At 43.2% G+C, this 22,857-nt stretch overlaps 1 protein-coding gene across 1 annotated transcript in view; it reads left to right on the top strand.

The window, feature by feature from the left end:
* Window positions 1-2,004: 2,004 nt before the first annotated feature.
* znf236 (zinc finger protein 236) overlaps window positions 2,005-22,857 on the top strand; it is a gene marked incomplete at both ends in the record, with an annotated part of 185,875 nt that continues 165,022 nt past the window's right edge. The window contains 5 exons of the mRNA XM_083637612.1: window positions 2,005-2,056; window positions 5,398-5,537; window positions 15,919-16,083; window positions 16,204-16,382; window positions 17,122-17,252. Coding sequence (XP_083493738.1) covers window positions 2,005-2,056; window positions 5,398-5,537; window positions 15,919-16,083; window positions 16,204-16,382; window positions 17,122-17,252 — 667 coding nt within the window. The remainder of the gene's footprint in view (window positions 2,057-5,397; window positions 5,538-15,918; window positions 16,084-16,203; window positions 16,383-17,121; window positions 17,253-22,857) is intronic.

Below are 22,857 nucleotides of genomic sequence, written 5' to 3'. Positions count from 1 at the left end.
TGAAACAACTTGCTCTACCCTCAGCAGGAAAGTAGGGAACCTGAGATTCATCTTGAATATCAAAGCTATTTGAATTGTAGACAAATGGGAAATGGGGGGGTGTCAATCGGCTGGCCTATAAAGGTTAGCCCATTATCACAGGCATCACATGGCAGGTGAACAAGTCTCTCAGACACATTAGCACATGGAGATGCTGTAAGCTTCTCTCGCAAGCATACAAATGTTGCTCGGGCAATCAAACCTATAAGGTTTATTTCCCATAACAGATCTACAACAAATGGGGTCAGGGTTCCCACTGTCGCCCCGGATGTAAAATTCCTGGACTTTTCCCATGACTTTCCATAACAAAGTCAGAGCATTTCCATGCTCTAAAATGTTCTTCCTTTCTGGGTTGTTAATGTTGTTTTTCTAAAGGTGTAAACAGTCTGCTTTGGGCTGTAAGCCACCATCTCAACTAAATAATGAATGTTTGAAAGTGACCCTTTTGTCAAATTCCCTGATATTCACTGACTTTGAATTGATCAAATTCCCTGAATTCATATTCCCTCAAATACACCTTTCAAAACATGACATTCCAGAAATAAATACCTGTGCACATCAATGCACACAGCATTTTCATTTCGATCCCTCTGACCACACCATCTCTCTGCACTCCCAGCTCTGGAGCCATATGCTGTGGATCCCACAGACAGAAGCCCTTATACTTGTCACACCGAATTGAAAACATCAGTTCTCTCCACTTCCTGTCATTGTGAGTGTATAAAAGCTCTGTTATTAATACCTACGCAGTACGCACAGGCACAGCCAAGGACAAGTGTTTATGGTGAGGCCAGGTTCAAGAGTGGTTAGGAAGAGGATCGTCCCAAGGCCATTGTCCTTCACTTTACATATCAGTGTGTGTGCGTGCGTGCGTGTGTATGTGTGTGAGTATGCGTGGGTGCATGCCTGTGTGGAATGTAAACTATATTCACCACACGGACCAGTTTGCTGAAAGCCATCATCGGTGGATTTAAATTATAATGAGAGGAGATCTGGAAATCAAAGTCAAACATAGCCTACAGTCTTTCAGGGAGTTGAGGTCAGATGCATAGCTCTAAACAGGACCAATTCGATTTCAGCAGCACATACAGCCTGTTGACATCTTTGAGGATTATCGCCCCCATACTCAAGCCATTCATGACTCATTGCCTCCCCCTGCTGGTACAAAATAACAGAAGGGTAAAGGCAGTTTGGTACTAGTGAGTTTACATTGACCATACATCCTACTTTATGGTGTGTTTTTCTCCCGTGGTAGGCTATTTGCTATATTCCTATTCAATTCCTACAGGGAATTTATAGTTGATCCTCCTATAACTATTTTTCATTAGTGACCATAAGCCTGCCTATTTAATAAAGAAATCTTGTTTGTTGAGTGATTGGTGTTGATTGTTGATGGTGTACAAGAGATCCCTCAAAGCAAAAAGACAAGGAACTATGACAATGATATATTGAGACAAATATTAATTCAGAAAGAAGTACTTACTAAATACCTATTTTTTCCCTTTTTCCATTGTTAACTTGATTTACTGAATGTATTACTTTTATAAATTTATTATAATTTATTATTTATTGAGTTATGATTGTTGTTGTTGTTGTTGTTGTTGGTGGTGGTGGTTAGGGTGTTGTTGTTGTTGTCGTCATTATTAACTACTAGTAGGCCTAACCAACGTTAGTAAAAACCAACGTTGGTGGTGTAGCTAAATACAACATCAGAATATACGCGCACTATATATAATGCATTATTTATTAAACCTACTTATATAATTGGATAAAGTAACATACTTAGATTAATCGATGCAGGTACATTGAACCAAACGCTAGATGTCTCCCCACTCCATGCTGTTGTGTGTCTTCATGGGTCCCCTGCCTGCTAGCCCTAGCCACAGAAACGCTACAGAAAGATGATCGAATCGCCATTTTGAAAACCAAATCGTTCACAGCACACCCGCCCTGAGTACTGGAACTATGCCGCGGGGCCGGCCTCGAAAACTGAGAGTTAAAACCAACGACGGAACAGGTAATAAGTACGAAAATGCCACGAATAAAACATACACACTGTGAGCTATCTAAATAACTTGGTAACGTTTGGATTGAGCGCTCCGTATCTTATATAATCACACTTGAATGTGGTGTATATAGTCCCCGGATATAGTATTGCGGGTGGCCATTGCTTTGTGCGGCGAAGGAGTGATTGAGGCGGAATGATATTAATAACATTTCGGTGGCTCTACTTAGGGGCTTCCAGTCTAAATTGGTGTCCGGGAGAGAAACACCTCCCGTGCCGTGGCGCAACGTTAGTTAATTGCAGGTGTTTGCACTTTCTCTGTTTATTATTAGCAATGTAATGTTACGTTATTGATGCTAACTAGCTCGTTTTTGCTATCGTTAGCTTGGTGGCTAACACGCTAAAACGTTAGCCATTGTTATTTTGATCCTTGAAAGGAGACTGTGCAGAGACTGGGCAGCTGCTGCTGGCTTGACTGGCTATGAGAGAAGTTGTCATCTGATATCCACAAATGGAATTTACATTAGGATAGCCTTAGCGTGTATGCTGGTGACTGGTCTTGCGCATAGATAGCATGTAACGTTAACGTTACTCCACGAATGCTACAGCTGCAAACCCAGTAGATAATATCGAAATCTCATGCAGGGGCATAGTGGAGGGTAAACCCAACTTTTTTTTTTTTTTTAATGAGACAGCGTTTAATCCGGTTTAATCAGAACAACTCAATTGAGGGGGAAAAAAGGTGGGTAAACTACTCACCTTGGATAGTTTACCCACCTATATATGTATTTACCCACACACCCCATGGGGACGTAAGCGTTGGCACTTGGCACATTATTGTAAACGCTGACTGTTAGCTGTCACTACCAAGATGGGCGTGTTGTGGCGATTGGGTGTTTTTGTGGAGTAGGCTAACATGAAACTACATCTGGCAACGGTCCCTACATTAATGTGAAGTAACCCATTTGACACAATTTTATGTCGAGGAACCTAATTACTAGAAGAACAGTAGAATTACTGTTCTGTGGGAAGTAGAGTGGGCAGAGGGAAACCTAGGATCACCCTTGTGCGTCACTGAGCTTTCTTCCAGGGAGGAAAATAAAAGGAAATTAACAGTTTATAAATAGACAATTGATGTAGGATATATTTAATTGTGATAACTTTACTGAGTAATACAGTCAGGAGTTTCAGTTAGCTTGGCAGTTTTTTGGAAAATAGTACATAGCCTGGGAGTCCGTCTGACTAGTATACTCGGCTGTTTTCTGGGCATCTGTCACAAGGTTTCCCCCCAGGGACCCCATCCAATATTTTTCTTGTTTAATAGTATTATTATTAGACCAATATATCCCATTGAAAATAAAATGTAGGCCTTTTAATATAAATCAGATATCGACCAGTTAATGGAGGTGAGAAGAGGGTTTTACTCAACATCATCAGGGCTGGGGCAGAGCTTGCCATTCATATCAGTGCAACCTATAGCATTGAGACCTCCATCTACCCATATTATCTTACACATACATGAGCTAACCTATCTATGTATATCTACCTATGTTTCATTTTCCTCTGACACCGTTGGCCTGACAGCATTTATATTTGGCACAGGAACCGGCAGCGGTCCAGAGCGGACCGTGACACCGCAGGGTTTTTGAATTAGGTAATTCGGGTTGACTAATTAGGCAAAAATGTCTTAATTAGTGGCCAAAATGAGTAAACACAGGTTCACCACCATGGAGAGCTCCATTCGTTAGCTACTGATGGAGCACACCTGAGCAGAGTTGGAGTCAGCCAGTACAGGAAGTGGACTATGAAAGCCCTCTGGGGAGAGAAAGAAGAGGCTGCATGCCAACTCTGTGAGCGAGGCCAACAAGGGTATCAGAACTAAATTAGTAGGTATAAAATAGCAATAAGCAAACAGTCTACTGATCATTTAAATTAGATTACCATATATGAAATATAGCACAGATTCCCAGTGACACGTCTGAAAAACTATAAAGGCTTAGCTGAATGAGATTGCATGCATACAAATGTCACCATTTTAGGCCCACACATTGTGGCTTAAACCGACTATTCTGACAACTTTACTAAAGGTGCTCTTATACTCGAGCAAAGCTCCGTGGGGGTGTGGCCCCGCGAGTCTCCGTGAGTCACCGTGCAGACCTCGCGCTGGGGGTGATGCCATTATACTCAGAAAGTGATCAGCATGTATTGTACAATGGTGAGAACAGCCCATGAAAAGTCGCAATGAAACGCTGTGCAGTACTGAGTGCGCTTTCACTCTCAAACGACCGCACATCAGCACATGAAGGACTCACCAAACTTGTTTTTACTGAAAGCCGTTTTTACTTCTCAGCCCTGATAGCCTACTCTGTGCTGCTTTTAATCTCTCTCAATAATGCTCTCAACACAACACATTTACTTGGTGAAATGACTAAAAACGAACAGTTGCTAATCAAAGTTTATAGCCTACCACATGGGTCAAGAAATGTGGCGAAAACACAGCTCAGTGTTCAGGGTTCAGTGGCTTGAAAGCGGACATGTTTGGAGAGAAGCTCGCGCTGTTAGAAAAAACTCATGCACAACGCGAGCACCGACGGAGCTAGCAAATAACCACGGCCAACAAATTTACGTAATTTGGCGCGCCCGCCCCTCGCTCCACCCCCGCGCCCTTCACGGCAGGGTGAGCATAATTCAGCCTTTAGAGTGCTACTGCAATTGAGGACTGTCTTGAGGCACGGTGGCCCAAGCGTTCTTGCCTCACACTCTCACCTCACAGCAGCAAGAAGTCCTGCGTTCGATTCTCGCCCGGGACGCCGTTGACACTGGGGGTCTCCCCATGCCTTCGGTGTCTGGTGCCCAGGTGGGTTATCTTGTTGAAAAGGCCTTTCTGTGTGGAGTTTGCATGTTCTCCCCGTGCTCCCCTGGGGTGTCCTTCATATATAACCCCCCACTAAAAACATGCAGAAGATCGTCGTCTGACCAGCGGTGGTTGGAAGAAGTTGGTCCCCACACGGGCGCTTCACTGCAGCTGCCCACCGCTCCTGGCCTGACCATGGAGGAGGACGAACCAGGATGGGTCAAACACGGAGGACGCATTTCACGACGCCTCCAATTACGTGTGTGTGTGTGGTGTGTACTGACTGCCGTGCAGGTGTGTGGATGCATGGTGTGTCGTCTGTGACGAAATAAAGATGGGGTTTGTCTGTCCGGTTTCATGTCTAATTGAGTATGAGTAGGCTACTGCCAGATATATAGTGTCTAGTCCAGATATTCATGTCAGGATTAGGCTTATTGAACCAAACCAAATCAGTCCATTGAAGTGTTCATCTCACTTGTACTCTTGTACTTTTCATCAGATGCTAATCCCAGTGGACCTAAGGCTGATGGCTACGGCGATGGAGAATTCAAGGACAAGAAATGCACAATATGTTCCCAGATCTTTACTACTGAGAGTCAGCTACAGAGGCATCTCCGTGACCATGAGTCCAACGATAAGGCAAGTGCAGCCAGCCGTGCAATCCAATCCACCTGATCATCATAGCATAACAAGACAGTGAACACACAGAACATCGTTTATTTATCCAGGGAAAGTCAGCTGCAGCACCTACGCACCCATTCAAATCTTGGGCATTTCATCTGGTATTCTTTTTTCCATAGACATTTCGTAAAATGTGTATAAAATAGTTTTACTTTGTCAAACCAAGCGATTCAGCTATATTTAGAATCAGGGGAGACCATAACATTTCACTTGGACCAAAACTTAAAAAACAAAAAGTTATTTATTTTGATATACAGGATTTCCACGTCCTTGAAATCCTTGAAACTTTGTGAATTTGAAAAATAAAAATCAGGCATTAAGTTTTTGAAAATAGACATGGGTCATTGAAAGTGTTTGAATTTGGGGGTTTTCCTGCATAAAGAATTACGGGGGCGCCACTTCCGTTAAATTTTGCTCCACCTTCAGCTTTCAGCAAGTGAAAACAAGATATTCTTCTAACAAGTATTGCAGTTGGTGGATTTCTGTCATTTGCAATTGCAACTAACACAGCACAGTTGAGAAGTGTTCACACATTCAACAAATAGAGAGCCGCAGTAACGAGTCCGGAAATCATCGATGCTAACGCCCCTGGTTCCATACAGTTTTCGCCTATGGGAGTTTTGAATGGGTTTTTGGCGCGATGCTTCTAATAATCTCTCTGGGCAACGCTGGCTTAATCAAACGCGAACCAGTGTTTAGTAACATCATCTTCACACATGAAGACCACTTTTATGAGTTTTGAAGCTTTTACATGCCGTTAAACGGGCGGCTAGCTAGCAAACGGCTAAATGAGACTACACTGCTGAGTCGATGTGGATATATACGTCAATAACGTCACCACTTCAAAGGGCGAACACGGAAATTCTCTTTCCCTCACCTGGTTCAGCCCCGTTCAGCCCGAGGTAATCAGTGCACACATCAACAACAGTCCAGGTTGAGTGCTGACGTGACGTGAAGCCTATGCGACAGTGTGTAGTTCAGGATTAGCTTAGCTCGAGCATTTTACTTCTAGGGCTCGCATTTACGCTACAAAACTCATGAAAGTGGTCCTCATGTGTGAAGATTATCCCGCTGAACCTTGGTTCGCGTTTGATTAAACTTGCGTTGCCCACAGACATTATTTGAAGCATATCGCCAAAAACCCATTCAAAAATCCCATAGACAAAAACAGTGTGGAACCAGGAAGTTCGGGACTTCCGCATTCAGCCTACAAAAATACGTCATCCCTGCGGCTCTCTATATACAACAACATATAAACAAAACTGAACACTTATTTGCTGGCCAACCATAAAGTAACACCCCAACTGCAATTGCATCTTAAAGCCACAAGGTGGAAAACAAGACCACTCTATTACAGTAAATAATTATATATTTTCATTCTGTTAATGACTTCATTTATTGAAGTGTCACAGTGAATGGAGTATCAAGTCGTGTTACATTGCCTTTTCTGTATTCTACATAAGTTTACATTTGGGCTATCACAAATCTACTTTGGCCACCAAATGTAGGGATTTGGTGGCTCGTGGGGCTAGTGCTTGAAAATATTAGCGTATATCCCTGATAGCTGCTGTTCTGGAACAGAAAATTCTCGCTATGCCGTGTAGAGCTGTCCCCCTAGGAATCGGAAGGTTCCCGGTTCGAGGCTGGCTCCTCCCGGCAGTGTGCCGAAGTGTCCTTGAGCAAGACACTGAACCCCCAACTGCTCCCGACGAGCAGTTAGCGCCTTGCATGGCTGCAGACGCCGTTGGTGTGTGAATGGGTGAATGTGAGGTATTCATGTAAAAGCGCTTTGGGTAGTCGATATACTATATAAAATGACTATATAAATACAGTCCATTTACCATTCAGTCAGGAGAGAACGAGAGTAAGTGTCATAAAGATAAGTTCTGGTCCAACAGGACCTAGGTGCTATGAGGCAATGCATAGAATCAATATAATGTTCTGGTCCAACAGGACCTAGGTGCTATGGGGCAATGCATAGAATCAATATAATGTTCTGGTCCAACAGGACCTAGGTGCTATGGGGCAATGCATAGAATCAATATAATGTTCTGGTCCAACAGGACCTAGGTGCTATGGGGCAATGCATAGAATCAATATAATGCATAGAAGCATATATTTATTTTTGTTTTTATTTTTTCATTACACACTCCATCAGGTGAGAAGATGTTGACTAAATGGTGTTTATGCCCGCGCATCCTGCATGAGCAGTGTGTGTGTGCGTATCGGAAGCCGTTGTTTTTAATTTCGGTGCCCATGTTAGCAGGTTAAACAGACAGCAGTGGATGTTAGCAGGTTAGCTAAAACAGACAGCAGCAGATGATAGCAGGTTAGCTAAAACAGACTCCTGTGCTGCGTTCCATTACCCATACTTCCATGCTATTTAGTAGGCAAAAAAAAGAATGAGTATGTCCCAATTAGAGGTCGACCGATATTGCTTTTTCAATGGCCGATGCCGATGCCGATCTTTAGAGAGCAGGGCGGCCGATGGCCGATATATAATGCCGATTATTATTATTTTTTTCATTCGATAAAATACGATTAAAATAAACTCCTCAAAAAAAGTTTGGAAACGTTATTTTGCTCGATTATTTCTCCCCTTTAATAATACCAATTGGTATTGTATTTTATATAGTTGGAAAGCCTGGTTAGTCACCTTTACAACGGGGTACAACTTGTAAGGATTGTGCATTCGTGGAATGAGAAACACACAGCTAAACGTGTGGGTAGCGCCCCCAAAAAATGTGCAATATTCTTCTGTTGGTATTTTTTTTTAAGAAATCTAGTAGCCTAGATTTCCATTATCCATTCATGCACATTGAAAATCGAATATAACATTATACTGTAGGCCTACATCTAATATAAGATGTTATCTTAGCCAGTACAGTAACATGTTTTTGATTATTCTTTTTATTAAATAGAAAAATACATTGGGTTATGCGGTATAGATTTCAGTAGTGACTGGTAGGCTATAGCGAGAGAGCAGTATGTCAGAGAACTCATTCATGCACTGTTCTATACATTAACAATAATAATAATAATGTAACTGTTTAGATTTGCTGTCATTTGATGGGAGAAGTGTGTTTGCAGAAGATGGTGGTGACTGAGGAAACGTAACGTTACAGTAGGCTCATGGGTGCATGAGAAGACTCACATTCAGTGGCGGACTGCATAATCGGGCACGTCGGGCAAATGCCCGGTGGCCTGGCCTGGCCTGGCCTGCCAAAAATTTTTTTTTGCAGGCCGATGCCGATTAATTAAAAATGCCAATAATCGGCCCCAATTAATCGGCCGGCCGATTAATCGGTCGACCTCTAGTCCCAATACATAGTATGTCAGATGCAGTATGCCAAGAGTACCAGGATGTTGTACTACATCAGCTCATATTTCGCAGTATGGATCGATGCATGCTGCGCCAGCCAATCTGCCCCACAATCCTTTGCGCAGCGGAAGTTACGTCGCACTGACTGAGCTGCGTGTATAATCCACGCCCACCTCCATGACGTGAATAACTATGATAAAAACACTGACAGAAATATGCACGTTATTATACTGTTAAGAATGAGACTGCATGTAAGTATCATCACGTCGGTTTATTAGAAACAACAACATACATTACAATATAACAGCAACAGAGCTCTCCGGAGCCTCTGACGGTGCGCACGTCTCTGGAGAGCTTGGCGAGAGGCGATGCTGCTTCTCAAATATGTGTATAGATCGCCAGGCATCTTGACAGGTTTGGGCACAAACAAACTCAAATGTGGCGCTGCGGACGTCGGCGGAAGTGAGCAAGAGGTCGGAGTTCAGGAAGCTCACGTGACGACAGATGTAGTGTGTCCCAATAGTATGCATTTTGCATGCATGCTACACACTACAATCCATACTTTGTGAGGGCAGCGGCAGTACATACTACAAGAAAGAAGTACAAGTATGGGTAATGGAACGCACCCTGGTTGGTTTACTGGAAGGCAGCTCTGCAGCAGCTACGCTGTCTGTGTGGCACACAGCAGGCAAGCCAGCCAGCTAGCCATCACGCAAGATTGAGATTTCAGCATTGAGTTTAGGATTCCTTAAAAGGTCTTTCTGGAATACCTCCCTCATGCTGTCAACTGACAACATGGTTAATTAAATCATCAATAAGGTGCGTCTTCAATGGTTGTGGGTTAAATTGTTTGCTGCAATGCTGAATAGGTGATTGAAACACATGAAATCTACCGTAAATTCCGGACTATAAGCCGCGGCTTTTTTCCCGTTTTTTGGCCCCTGCGGCTTATATAACGGTGCGTCTTATCTATGGATTTTTTCAGAAAAAAAAAAAAAAAAAAAAAAAAATCTCTCTTTTTTAGCACTCTTTCTAACTATAAATCCACTTCTGTTTTAATTTCCTCTCTTGCCCTCTTTTCACCACACCGCGGACACTGTGTGCACTGTAAAAATAAACAACGGTGGTGTTGTGTTATGTTGTTTTGTTGAAATGTTACGGTAATACGGTAAATGGGAGCTTCCTCAAACAGCCATCTCTTTCCCGACAATCCCCTCTGTGCGTGACCACTTACATATGGTAATTACGGTAAGCAAACGGCCACAAGCCCATCAACTCCCTCCCCCGACTACCAGGAGAAAATCACAAACTTCGGCGAATTCACACAAAGGAAGATCAAGGAATATTCCATCGAACCGGAGCAGATCATAAATATGGATGAAGTGCCTTTGACGTTCGACCTGCCACTCACTCGGACTGTTAACAAGAAGCGCCCTGGAGGATTCTTTCACCAAAAAAAAGCTTTGCTCGTTCTCGACAGCATGAGAACGAGCAGTAGATGATCATGAGGTGGTTTTTCAGACGTGTCGATATAGCAGTTTATCGCAAAAGTGTAATGGAAACACATTTTTCGCATTTGCACGTCATGTGACCCATATTATCCCTTGGAAAAGGAGCGGAAAATAAGTTTGGTAAGTAAGGTTCGATAGCCGTGTCAAAACCTCCGCAGCAAGTGGAAAACTTTGAAGCAACGCTACCTAGCAGAAAGACGAGTGTTGTGCAAAAGCGTAGCCGGGCAAATTAGATAATGTTTAATGGCAGAAATCGGTCCATGGTGACAGCAGGCTGCCTGTGTGCGCGCATTTGGCACAGCGGCGAGATGAGAGGATGAAAAGCACACACTGGTGCGGTGGTGCTGTCTGAAGTGAATACAGTGACTGTGAGTAGGCTAATACATTGCACACGTTTCAGGTGCAATTATAGAACCAAATCAGCCTTTTCCCCCCTCCATCTCTAAATCGGACCAGTTGTAGGCTATTAGGCTACCTTTTTTCCTCTGCCTGTCGCGCTGACTGCATTCACGCAGCCAGCAACATTTTGCGACTCATTTTCTTTTGAATTGATAATCAGGCTCGTTTATATGCATTGTAACTTCATGTTGGGATTTCCATTGACCATTGGTTGGATTTGAGCATGCAGGGGACGGGATATGGGGCAGATCCCCGTGCGTAATCACTGTGGCAGCTGCTGCAACGGGGAATCACTCAAACGCAACTTCAATGGAAACGCCTACAAGTCGCAATTGTACATTGTCGAAGTTGTAGAAATATCGCAATTCTTTTGCGAAAAACTGTAATGGAAACACAGCTATAGATGAAGAGGAGTTCGTTGGTTTTGAGTGACAATGAAGGAGAGAGGAGAGTGGTTGACGAAGCCACCCTGAACCTGTTCGTTTCCGACACTGAAGATGAGGACTTTGGTGGTTTCAGTACGCAGGAAGAAGAGGAAGACGAGCATTAGTGACTTGACTTCTCTGGTTACAGGTTTGCTGCACATATAGCCTATTGTTGTGTGATTTTGTCTGGGGATTAGTGACCTGACTTTTGTTTTGTTTTGTTGAAATGTTAATAAATGGGAGCTTCCCCAAACAGCCATCGCTTTCCCGACATTCCTCTCTGTGCACGAACCCTTTCATATGGTAATTAAACATCAAAACACCCGCGGCTTATAGACCGGTGCGGCTTATAGAAGAAAAAAATAGTCAATTTTGGTCCCGCGGCTTATACACCGGTGCGTCTTATAGTCCGGAATTTACGGTAGTTCAATGCAATAATACATAATTAAATGAGGGAGTGTAAATGTATTGTTCTCAGTATAGTAGGCCTGACATTAATCTAACAAGGCAGAAGTGCCACAGTGACAGTTTGACAACAGAGGAAGCCCTGCTCATTAATCATGTGAAGAATAGAGAGACAGAAGAAATCCTACCCAGGGACACTCAAGAGTAAACACAGAAACAACACAAAGAATAAACCCATTTTCTACATCCAGAATACTATGCTATCAACATTTATTTGAGAATGATATATTGAGGTAAATATTCTACACTTAGGGACTTTAATAGATGACTAAGTTCATGTTTAACAGTTTTTTGGAGTTTGCCTCTTAATGATCATTTTAATGTTTGAATCCGACCCATATCCTTTGTTGTGTTCTCTCTAAAGACAAACCTGTCTAATTAAGGTTAAAACAAAATAAAAAAAAGAAACATGCATTGATAGATGAAATACAACATTGGATCCCCCCCTCCCCTTTTTAACGCTTATTCTTATTCAGGGTCGGGGCAGGGGGGTACTGCAACCTATCCCAGCACACATTAGGTGAAAAGCCGGCAAACATTCTGGACAGGTCCCCAGTCAATCACAGGGCAATTAATAATATTATAAGTTAGTTATTAAATTCAATAAAGATGCCCAAACATTTCAACATAAAGCAATTCGAAGCAAAGGGGCACACATTTAAAAGAGCAACACAGAAACACTCACATGGGCAATAAAATGCTTACATTGCAAGTAGAATGAAAGAATGAATATTTTGGTGTTACTCCAGTATTGCAGTATTGGAAAGTCCAGCACTCAACAAGAATGACAGGAGCATCAGATTTACACTGCGAGGGTTGGGAGTTCCATTCTCAACCCCATGCTAACAATAATATGCACTCGTGGCAATCAAGTTACTTTGGACTTTCTTGTTTGTGTCAATTACAGGCTATTGTAACTCAAGGGGAGGCTGTGCCAGAGACTTGTTATACTGCCCTCCTTAACTCATTGAGTGCCATGGACGAGTTTTTGCGTTTTTTGACGGTGGGACGTGGATCAAAGCCTCAGGCATCTCCTGTACAAATATGGGAGCTATTGAAGGTGTATAACCTATTTTACGGACTCATTAGGTGGTGACAGTGCTCTCCAGATTACAGAAAGGTCCGGAAAACAGGAGGAAAAAGCCGTGATCAAAGAGAAACCAATGCATGCTGCAGCCAGAGCCATATAGATTGCTCTGTCTGCAGCTGACGTTGTCTGCGAACCGGAGTCAATCCGCGCACAGAACTGAGCTCCTCTGCCTCTGTCTGTCTGTCTGCATATAGTTTCTTCACACGATTAGCCGCCAGAAAGGCAGCACCCGACGCCGAAGGGCCAAACCTTTCCCTGCAGTCCGGTTTGGCATTTCCTTGTCGCGCTGGGAGCCGCCCGGCGCACAAAAACGAAGCGCTCCGAAAATAGACTGGGTGCGTGTCGGTGTAGGCTGTGTGTTAGTGTGGGGAGGAGTTTGCAGCTGAGGGGGGGAGAGGGGGGTGGGGCACGCAGGCACCACACAACTACACCACGTCACTACATCAGAAAATATTAGCTAGAGTCAGTGAATGTGCTTGAAATGGTTCATTTCACAAAAGGCTGAATATCTCAGCTTATAATTTGAAACCTGTCTTTTTGCTCAAAACAGCCTATCTTCTCCGGCTCATAACTAAAGAACGGAAAATGGTATCAATAAACTTTTTTTTGCAGATGATAGAAGAGAGTCTCATCGTTCTTTGTGCGTGTTCGGTGTTTACATAGTAATATCACACAATATTCTGTGGGCCTCGAGCAATCACTGAAAACGCTCTGAAACTCTGGCACTGGGAGCGTCCGTTCTCCAAAAGTGACTCAATGATGGTGTAACACCCAAAAGTAGAGAGCGAGCCAAACTCCATTCACAGAAGACATGAGAGTCAGGATATAGCCTCCAAGCTCCAAATATATTTATATATTATATTATATTATGTTGTGATTATATTATATTATATTATATTATATTATATTATATTTATTGCAGACTCAGGTGCATGTAAATGTGAAAATGGAGTGACATTGAAAAGACAGAATAAAGCTACCGTAATTTCCGCACTATAAGCCGCACCGGAGTATAAGCCGCAGCAGCAAAATTGCCTGTTTGTTACATATATAAGCCGCACCGGACTATAAGCCGCAGGTGTTTTAATGTTTTTTTTTTTTTTTTTAATTGTGTTTTAACACATTGAGTGCCAAGGACGTCTGTGCACGTCCTAAAAAAATGTAACGAGGAGTGCCAAGGACGTCTGTGCACGTCCTAAAATCATAATTCATATTATTCCATAATTCTGCTGTTTAAGGTCGTACCCAGCCAGTGAGCATGAATCCCTTCAAGGGATCACACGGCGCCACCTTAAAACTCTATACGGGAGCTGCGCCACCCACCTCAGATCCTTCACTTTGTGCAGGAGAAAACGGAGAACGCTGTGATCAGAGAGACACCGACGCATGCTGCAGCCAGAGCCACACAGATTGCTCTGTCCGCAGCCACAGTTGGCTGCGATCCGAGCCCACAACTGAGCTCCTCCGCCGCTGTCTATCCGCCTGCACACAGCCCCTCCACACGACCACCCGCCAGAAAGGCAGCCCGAAGCCGAACGGCTAAACCTTCTCCCTCAGTCCCGCCTGCCATTTCCTCGTTGCACTGAAATCCGCCCGGGGCAAAAACTGAGGCTGCGAAGACAGTGTGGGGAGGAGCCCGCAGCTCCGGGGTGGAGAGGGGGGGGGGGGGGGGGTGGGGCACGCAGGCTGCACACAGAACCACACCATGTCACTACATCAGAAAACACCAGCCAGAGTCAGTGAATGCGCTTGAAATTAGAGTATTCATAAAAGTGACTTTATTTTGAAAAGTAAAAAAAGACAGCAGAAAACCCTTGAAAGTGCGCTTTTTTCAGAGGCTGTCATTTCATAATGGAACTGTCTAGAAACAAAATTTCTTCTTTGAAAGAAGTAGGAGTCTCCAATGTTTCATTAGAGTCCAACCCTGTTCATATAGCCCTAATAGAAAAAATTCTATAGCTGTTTTCAACTGAATGGAAGTGAATCTGGCACAGGCTCCAGACAATTTTACTGAAGCGCTGTGGCACTCAATGTGTTAATGTTTAATTACCATTAAACATGTTTAAGGGTTCATGCACAGAGGGGATTGTCGGGAAAGAGATGGCTGTTTGAGGAAGCTCCCATTTATTAACATTTCAACAAAACAACATAACACAACACCACCTGTGTTGTTTTTTACAGTGCACACAGTGTCCGCGGTGTGGTGAAAAGAGGGCAAGAGAGGAAATTAAACAGAAGTGGATTTATAGTTAGAAAGAGTGCTTTTTTTTTTCTTTTTTTTTTTTGAGAAAAAATCCATAGATAAGCCGCACCGTTATATAAGCCGCAGGGCCAAAAAACGGGGAAAAAGCCGCGGCTTATAGTCCGAAATTTACGGTACTTGTTTGTTACAGGTAAACAGAGGTAAGTATCAAAGTGCACAAGCATGGTTGGCTCTGTACTAAATGTTATGTAATGTAATGCCACAAAACATAAATCAAACAAGGGAGTCAAAACAAATTAATAATTAAACAGCTACATAAACACAGCACTAGTGAGGATAAAGGCTAAATGCTTATCAAAAGATCCCAACTTACAGACAATGCTTTCTATGGCACAACAACGAGGATGGCACATGGCAGCAGATGAACGTCCTGTGCTCTGGTACGGCGTAAAGGTCTTTACTCGGGATGTTACCTAGATTCAGAGAGGAAGGCACGGCCGCTCTTAACATGTCACTAGCGGGCCATGTGACTTCAAACAGCCAATGAGCATGCAAACTACAGACCATGTCACCCCAAACAACCAATGAATGAGCATTCAAACTACAGACCATGTCACCCCAAACAACCAATGAGCATGCAAACATTCAAATTAGACAACATTCATCCAGAAGGTGCTAGAACTTCACATGCAACAACCATCTAGAGGGCGCTAGAACCTCACCTCATCCAGAAGGTGCTAAAAACCTCTGTAAAATCAAACTAAATGCTATAGGTGGGGCCAGAAACCACACTACAAAATATAAATGCCTGGAAGGCAGAACACTTGTGATGGAGGAGATAACTTCTATCAATGTTGCAATTTCTACTGGTCTCTGATCAAAATCATAATCACTCTCTCTCAACTTCTCATCTCTCCCCTGCAGCCTCATCGATGTGACCAGTGCCCACAGACGTTTAACGTGCAGTTCAACCTCACCCTCCATAAGTCCACACATACGACCTCCGACCCCAGCTGCCCAATGTGCCGTAAAAAGTTCTCCCGCGTGGCCAGCCTCAAATCCCATATCATGCTGCACGAGAAGGAAGAAGTTGGTCAACTCTTGTGCTCTCAATTCCTTAACTAATCAATCAGAAATGAATCATTCACACAATGAGTATTCTCATTTGATATAACTTTCTTTCCCTGTTTTCTCTTCCCCCTCCTGCAGAACTTGATCTGTGCAGAGTGTGGAGATGAGTTCATTCTTCAGAGCCAGCTCTCTTTGCACTTGGAGGAGCACCGCAAAGAGCTGTCCGGCGTCAAGGTCTACACATGCAAGACATGCGTTCAAGAGTTCAAGATGTCTGGCCACCTCAAGGAACACATGAAGAGCCACGTCAAAATGAGGTGAGGCATGAGATGGAAGGTCTTTAGATTGTGGATTTCACTTCACAGTCACGGGACACTAAACCTCTTCATTATTAATGAAATTGTAGGTGGGTTAGCTGCTCCTTGAGGCAGGTATTGCAGACTGTTGAGTAAAATAGTCCCACACCAGACTGGAATGATTTCTCTCACCATCCATCTACAGTCATAATAATAGTAAAAAACATATCCGCTGGCAAAGATGTATTTTGCTTTGCAATGCTAGCCATGCTTGATGTGCTTAAAGGTGAATTCTTCAGAGTTTTAGCTGTCATTATTCAGACTCAATATACGTATGCCTTCCTCAACATTCCAAACAAGCAAGTTTTATTTTATTTTTTTGTGACCAGCCACAAACACTACGGTAATTTCTCTGTCTTTTGTTTAATGAAAATGTATATGACGTCAGCCTTTTTCCTCATCTAGTCCCACATCACCTCATGTATTCTAATAGGTGAAGTAACGCTATGCTAGCATTGATTGCTGTCCTTGAAGTTGAATTCTTCAGAGTTTTAGCGATCAGTATTCAGACTCAATATAGCAAACTAAAATTGCTCTTTTGTTGAAATGAAAATGTATCTGACTTCAGCTTTTTTCCTTGTGTAGCCCTGCATCACCTTATGTATTCTAACAAAGGGCGAAGTAAAGATATAGATTAAAGCTACAGACAAACAGTATGGAAAACTCATTTGAGAAGTTTTGTTAATTACTCTTTCCACAGGGCGCTCACCTCTAGTTCCAGAAACTACAAGAAAAACATTGATCGCAGTGGGTTCACAAACAGCTGTCATCACTGTGGAAAGACATTCAAAAAACCCAGCCAGCTTGTCAGGCACATACGAATACATACAGGTGAGTAAAAAGCACAGCAAACGGGTCAAGTGTCTTAGTTGGGCTAATGTAAAACACATCTTGAATTAACTCATTCCCCCCCAGAGGTTCAAAGGAACAGTTGCCAGCCACCGCCAGGGTTTCTGATAATTTTCACTCATTCTCCAAGACCCACAGACATTTTTCTTCTATGTAAACACTGAATATCCCAAAAGTTTGATTCTACCTTCATGCGTTCTTTAGTTATTGACACTTGAATGTAGGTAGTGTTCACTGAAAACGTCCGTCTCTCCACAAAAAGTTGAGAAATAAGCATTTTTGTAAATTAAGTCATCTTCACGGGTCCTGCCTTTGATGGCGGATAGTACAGGCCGGTGTTACACTCAACTATGATCCCCATAATGATTTGGTTTCCCCTTCCGGTCAGACACGCCCGTGGGCACAGCTTTTACTGTAACGCTGGTGCGAGAAAGAGATTCACCCGGCTCTTAAGAGAGGGGAGCTGGGTCGCATGTTGGTATTGCGTGGGAGGGCGACTGGTTGTCTGTGTATGGAGGTCAGGAGCACATCTACCGGCCGACATTTACAGGGTGTGAGTTTAGAAACTGGATTACTAATTCCCGAGGACAAGTAACTTGTGGATGTGTTGTCAGCATCTGCAGTGTGGTGAAAAGAAAATCCTTCACGTTTGAGTGACATGCTGCCCCCCGCCGTAATGGAGTCCATGCCCGTGTTGATAAAAGCTGCTGGACCAGTGCTTTGAGCAGTCTGGAGCTGTGTTATGGTGCTTTTCTGATGGGAGATTATTGCTTTTCTCTGCTTCCTCGTTTTGTTAGAAAATCATGGTCCTTCCTGTACAACTTTAGATGTGCTCTGTAGTATTCCACAAGGTGAGTAAGAGAGCCATCTATCATATGACAGTGAAAACACCTATTCAAGATTCAAGATTCAAGATTTTTATTGTCACTCCGTAGTACAAGTATCACGTGTGAAATTCTTGTGCTGTGGACTCCGTTTACAACATAGTACAAATATAACAGGGCATATGAGTGCAAAAACAACAAGAGACACAACAAGCAATAAGGCAGTAGAGTGATAAGACAAGTCAGAGACAGTGGCATATTCACTGCACATACAGTAGGTGCACATGTCATGTGCATACTTTAGACGTGCTTAAACATTTTAAATTCGACGTATTTGATGTACAGGTGCAAATAGCATATACCTAATTAAACATACAATTAAACATTAGACATACATAATGGTAGCACCTACAGTGCGGTACAGTACAGCTACTACACTATTTGTGTATGTTAAGGAGTCTCGTGGCCTACGGGAAGAAACTGTCCCTCAAGCGATTTGTGCGTGCTTTTGGGACCCTGTATCTCCTCCCTGAGGGTAACAGGGAGAACAGGCTGTTGTGGGGATGGTTTGTGTCTTTGATGATCTTCAGGGACCTCCTGAGGCACCGCTGGTTATGCAGTTCCTGTAGTTCTGGCAGCTCACATCCTGTTACGTGCTGGGCCGCGCGCCTCACTCACTCACCTCACTCACTCTCACCATTGACGTTCCCTGACGTCAATGGTGGGGAAGCGTTGTCAATTTTTTTGTATGTCTCCGCCGGTGATAGCCAGGCCGGAGGCATTATGGATCTGGGTTGTCCGTCCATACGTATGTCCGTCCGTCCGTCCGATGTTCGTCGACTTAGACTCAAGGATGATCTGATTAGATTCTGGTGGTCAAAGGTCAAGGTCACTGTGACCTCTCGTACGCCATTTACAAGATTGTTAACGCGATATCTCAGGAATGCCTTGATGGAATTTCAACAAATTTGTCTCAAACATCGACTTAGCCTCAAGGATGAACTGATTAGATTTTGGTGGTCAAAGGTCAAAGGCCAAGGTCACTGTGACCTCTCGAACGTAATTTACAAGCTTGTTAACACAATATCTCAGGAATGCCTTGACGAAATTTCATCAAATTTGCCTCAAACATCGCCTTGGACTCGAGCATGAACTGATTCGATTTTGGTAGTCAAAGGTCAAAGGCCAAGGTCAGTGTCACCTCTTGAACGCCATTTTCAAGCTTGTTAACGCAATATCTCAGGAATGCCTTGACAGAATTTCATCAAATTTGCCTCAAACATCGACTTGGACTCAAGCATAAACTGATTAGATTTTGGTGGTCAAAGGTCAAGGCCACTGTGACCTCTCGAATGCCATTTTCAAGCTTGTTAACGCAATATCTCAGGAATGCCTTGACGGAGTTTCATCAAATTTGCCTCAAACATCAACTTGGACTCAAGGATGAACTGATTAGATTTTGATGGTTAAAGGTAAAAGTTCAAGGTCACTGTGACCTCACACACCCAATTTCCAAGCTCTGTAACACAACATCTCAGGAGCGCCTTGACGGAATTTCTTCCAATTTGCCTCAAATGGCGATTTGGACTCAAGAATGAACTAATGGCGGAGGCATAAATCCACGGTGTGGTCTTCCATTTTTTCTTTTTTTATATATATTTTATTGTCAATTTTTCAATAGAACAGTACACAAACAAGACAAAACAAACAGGCTCAGGCACAGGAAAAGAAAAGAAAAAAAACATACAAACATTCAACATTCGACATTCAATATCACAACGTGGTGCTTAACACGTTCACTGCCGTCGACGAGTTATCTCGTAAAAAAAAAACGGTGACGGTGGGACGTGGATCAAACCCTTTTACATCTCCTATAAAAATATGGGAGCAACCGAACGTGTACAACCCATTCCACCGACCCACTAAGTGGCGACAGTGCTCTCCAGACTATAGAAAGCCGAGCCAAAACTGCAGGGAAAAGCATGAGGAAACCATTCTCATACTGTAGAATGGTTTGGCGAAAACGCTTTTGCGCTGGCGCACAACGGTGGGGGGTTCCAAAAATAGACTGGGTGCAACACACTTTGAAACACGCAGCATAAAGCCCAGAATCGCACAAAGCTTCATCAAAGCTCCCAACCGAAACCCCAAGAAATGAGCGAGCCCCATCCAGACTCGCCCGTGAGGGGCCGCCAGCAGCCAGGCAGCACAGACAGGCAGCAGAAACTCGCTTGTGACAAACGCTGCAAAGCCACCAGAGACACACCCATGGAGGGAGGAGTTTGAAGGAGAGGGGGGTGGGGGTGCTGTTATGGAGGAAATTACTGTTCAGAACTATTGTTTAGATGTCTGATGTCTTACTGATGCCAAAAATAAATGGTTAAAGTGACTGTCTATCGAATTTCACAAAAAGGCATTTATCTCAGCTTTCCTTTTCAGACGCTGAAACCATGCTGTATTCAACTGCTAATGCCTACATAACTACTAACTCTACAAACTAACTCTTTTAGGCAGAGAAAGCACACATTCTATTAGTTATTTTGAGATATTTTGTGTTCACAAAGTCCTAGCAGAAAATAATCCTCGGCTCTTGAAAGATGAGCCAGAATCCTCAAAAAAAACCTTGGCAGAAGCTACCTACAGTAAAAAAAAAACTGTTGGCAGTGAATGTGTTAACATGCAGTGGATCTGAAACGGTGCCATGCAAGAGGATTTATTAAGTCCAGCTGAAGCTCTGTGAAACCAAATCAAACTGCAGTAAGTGTAGTTACTGCAGTTTTGGTTTTTGGTTGGATTTCGTAGTTACTGCTATTTTTATACTCTGTTTTTTCAAATATAGAGCAAGACTGAACTTAGAAAAGTTGTCACATGATAAAACAGATATCTAAAAGTTCAATTTCAATAATAACTCAATTTTGACCAAAATTGTAGTTACTGCGGTTTTGATTTGGAGGGCAGTACATGTGGACACATTGTCCACATGTTAATTAGTTTTTAAATTATCATACTCCTGCAAGGTCACACCTACATGTGCACACATTGTCCACATGTTAATTTAAATGATCATACTCCTGCAAGGTCACGCCTACATGTGGACACATTGTCCACATGTTAATTTCAATGATCATACTCCTACAAGGTCACGCCTACATGTGGACACATTGTCCACATGTTAATTTAAATTATCATACTCCTGCAAGGTCACGCCTACATGTGGACACATTGTCCACATGTTAACTCATTCACCGCCAATGACGTCTTTGACGTGTTATCAGCAATGGCCTTCCCCGCCAAGGACGTGTTTGACGTGTTTTTGTTTTTATTGGTGCAGCGCCTGCAGCAAACACTTGCCCAGCCTGTCACACAGACACAGGTCCCTGCCTTCAAAGGGTAGCCGACAGCACGCGATCAAACACATACCGCAGCTGTTGTTTTGAAATTGAGCAAGAGGGAAAGCAGAGAACGGGTAACGCTTCCTTGTGCAGACAGGAGAAACGCCATTGAAACGCCGAGCTGGAGTCGCCTTCCTCTGTGCCAGCCAGGAGAAAACGGGAGAAAGTAATCAAGAGATGTGTTTGATCATCGGAGGAATGATGAAATGATCGATCAGTTTGCGAGGGCGGTGAGGACGTGTTGAATAGCCGAGGGGAAAACGGGAACGATCATAGATATGACAGGGAGACATGGACGAGGACGGTGTACCAGAACAAATCAAAATAAACACAGGAACAGCTAGGCAGCAGCGGGCAGAAGGCACTCACAGCAGCCCGCTGTCCTTCTCAAGAGCTCTTCAGTTGATTCATGAAATCGCTGGGCTGCTCGCCCTCCAGTGTTGCTCCTGGCCAATCCCAGCGCCACAGGGCGTGGTTATTGCTTATCCTATGTTGGGTTAGAAATCTAAAAGGGGGATCGTGTGTGTGTGTGTGTGTGTGTGTGTGTGTGTGTGTGTGTGTGTGTGTGTGTGTGTGTCTGTCTGTCTGTCTGTCTGTCTGTCTGTCTGTCTGTCGGTGTGTCTGTCTGTCTGTCTGTCTGTCTGTCTGTCTGTCTGCACACTCACACCGAGTAAACTGTATTGTTGAATGTAAAAAAAAAGCACTTCATGTGTGTATATATATATATATATATATATATTTTTTTTTTGTCATTTGTGTCCTAACGAATAATATTTACATGTCTGATGTCAATACAGTTCAAAATAAAAGAATTGAGAGTGAGTTATGCCTGAGATTGTGCCCTTTTACAAAAATGCTTTTTTCTCCCTTTTCTCTTCCCAGACAGGCTTTTTTGGTGAACATGGGGTGTATAAAAAGGGTTATAAGTAGAGTACAGAACATGCTAAAAGCTAACTTTCTTTTTGGGGGTGAAAGTAGAGACTTAGATCTTCATTTCGAGGTATTGGACATCACTGTAGTCCTAGTACAGAATTTACTGTGGGTCTTGAAAGATGACCAAACATTATGGAAATACTTGGCCTGTGCCAAAAATGCCAGTCAGATATTGGCAGTGAATGAGTTAATTTAAATGATCATACTCCTGCAAGGTCACACCTACATGTGGACACATTGTCCACATGTTAATTACAATGATCATACTCCTACAAGGTCACGCCTACATGTGGACACATTGTCCACATGTTAATTTAAATTATCATACTCCTGCAAGGTCACACCTACATGTGGACACATTGTCCACATGTTAATTTAAATGATCATACTCCTGCAAGGTCACACCTACATGTGGACACATTGTCCACATGTTAATTT

The sequence above is a fragment of the Poromitra crassiceps genome, assembly GCF_964638095.1.
Source record: "Poromitra crassiceps genome assembly, chromosome: 1".
In the NCBI taxonomy this organism is placed as follows: Eukaryota; Metazoa; Chordata; class Actinopteri; order Beryciformes; family Melamphaidae; genus Poromitra; species Poromitra crassiceps.
Note: the sequence above shows the minus strand (reverse complement) of the source record. Positions and strands in the feature narration are given on the sequence as shown.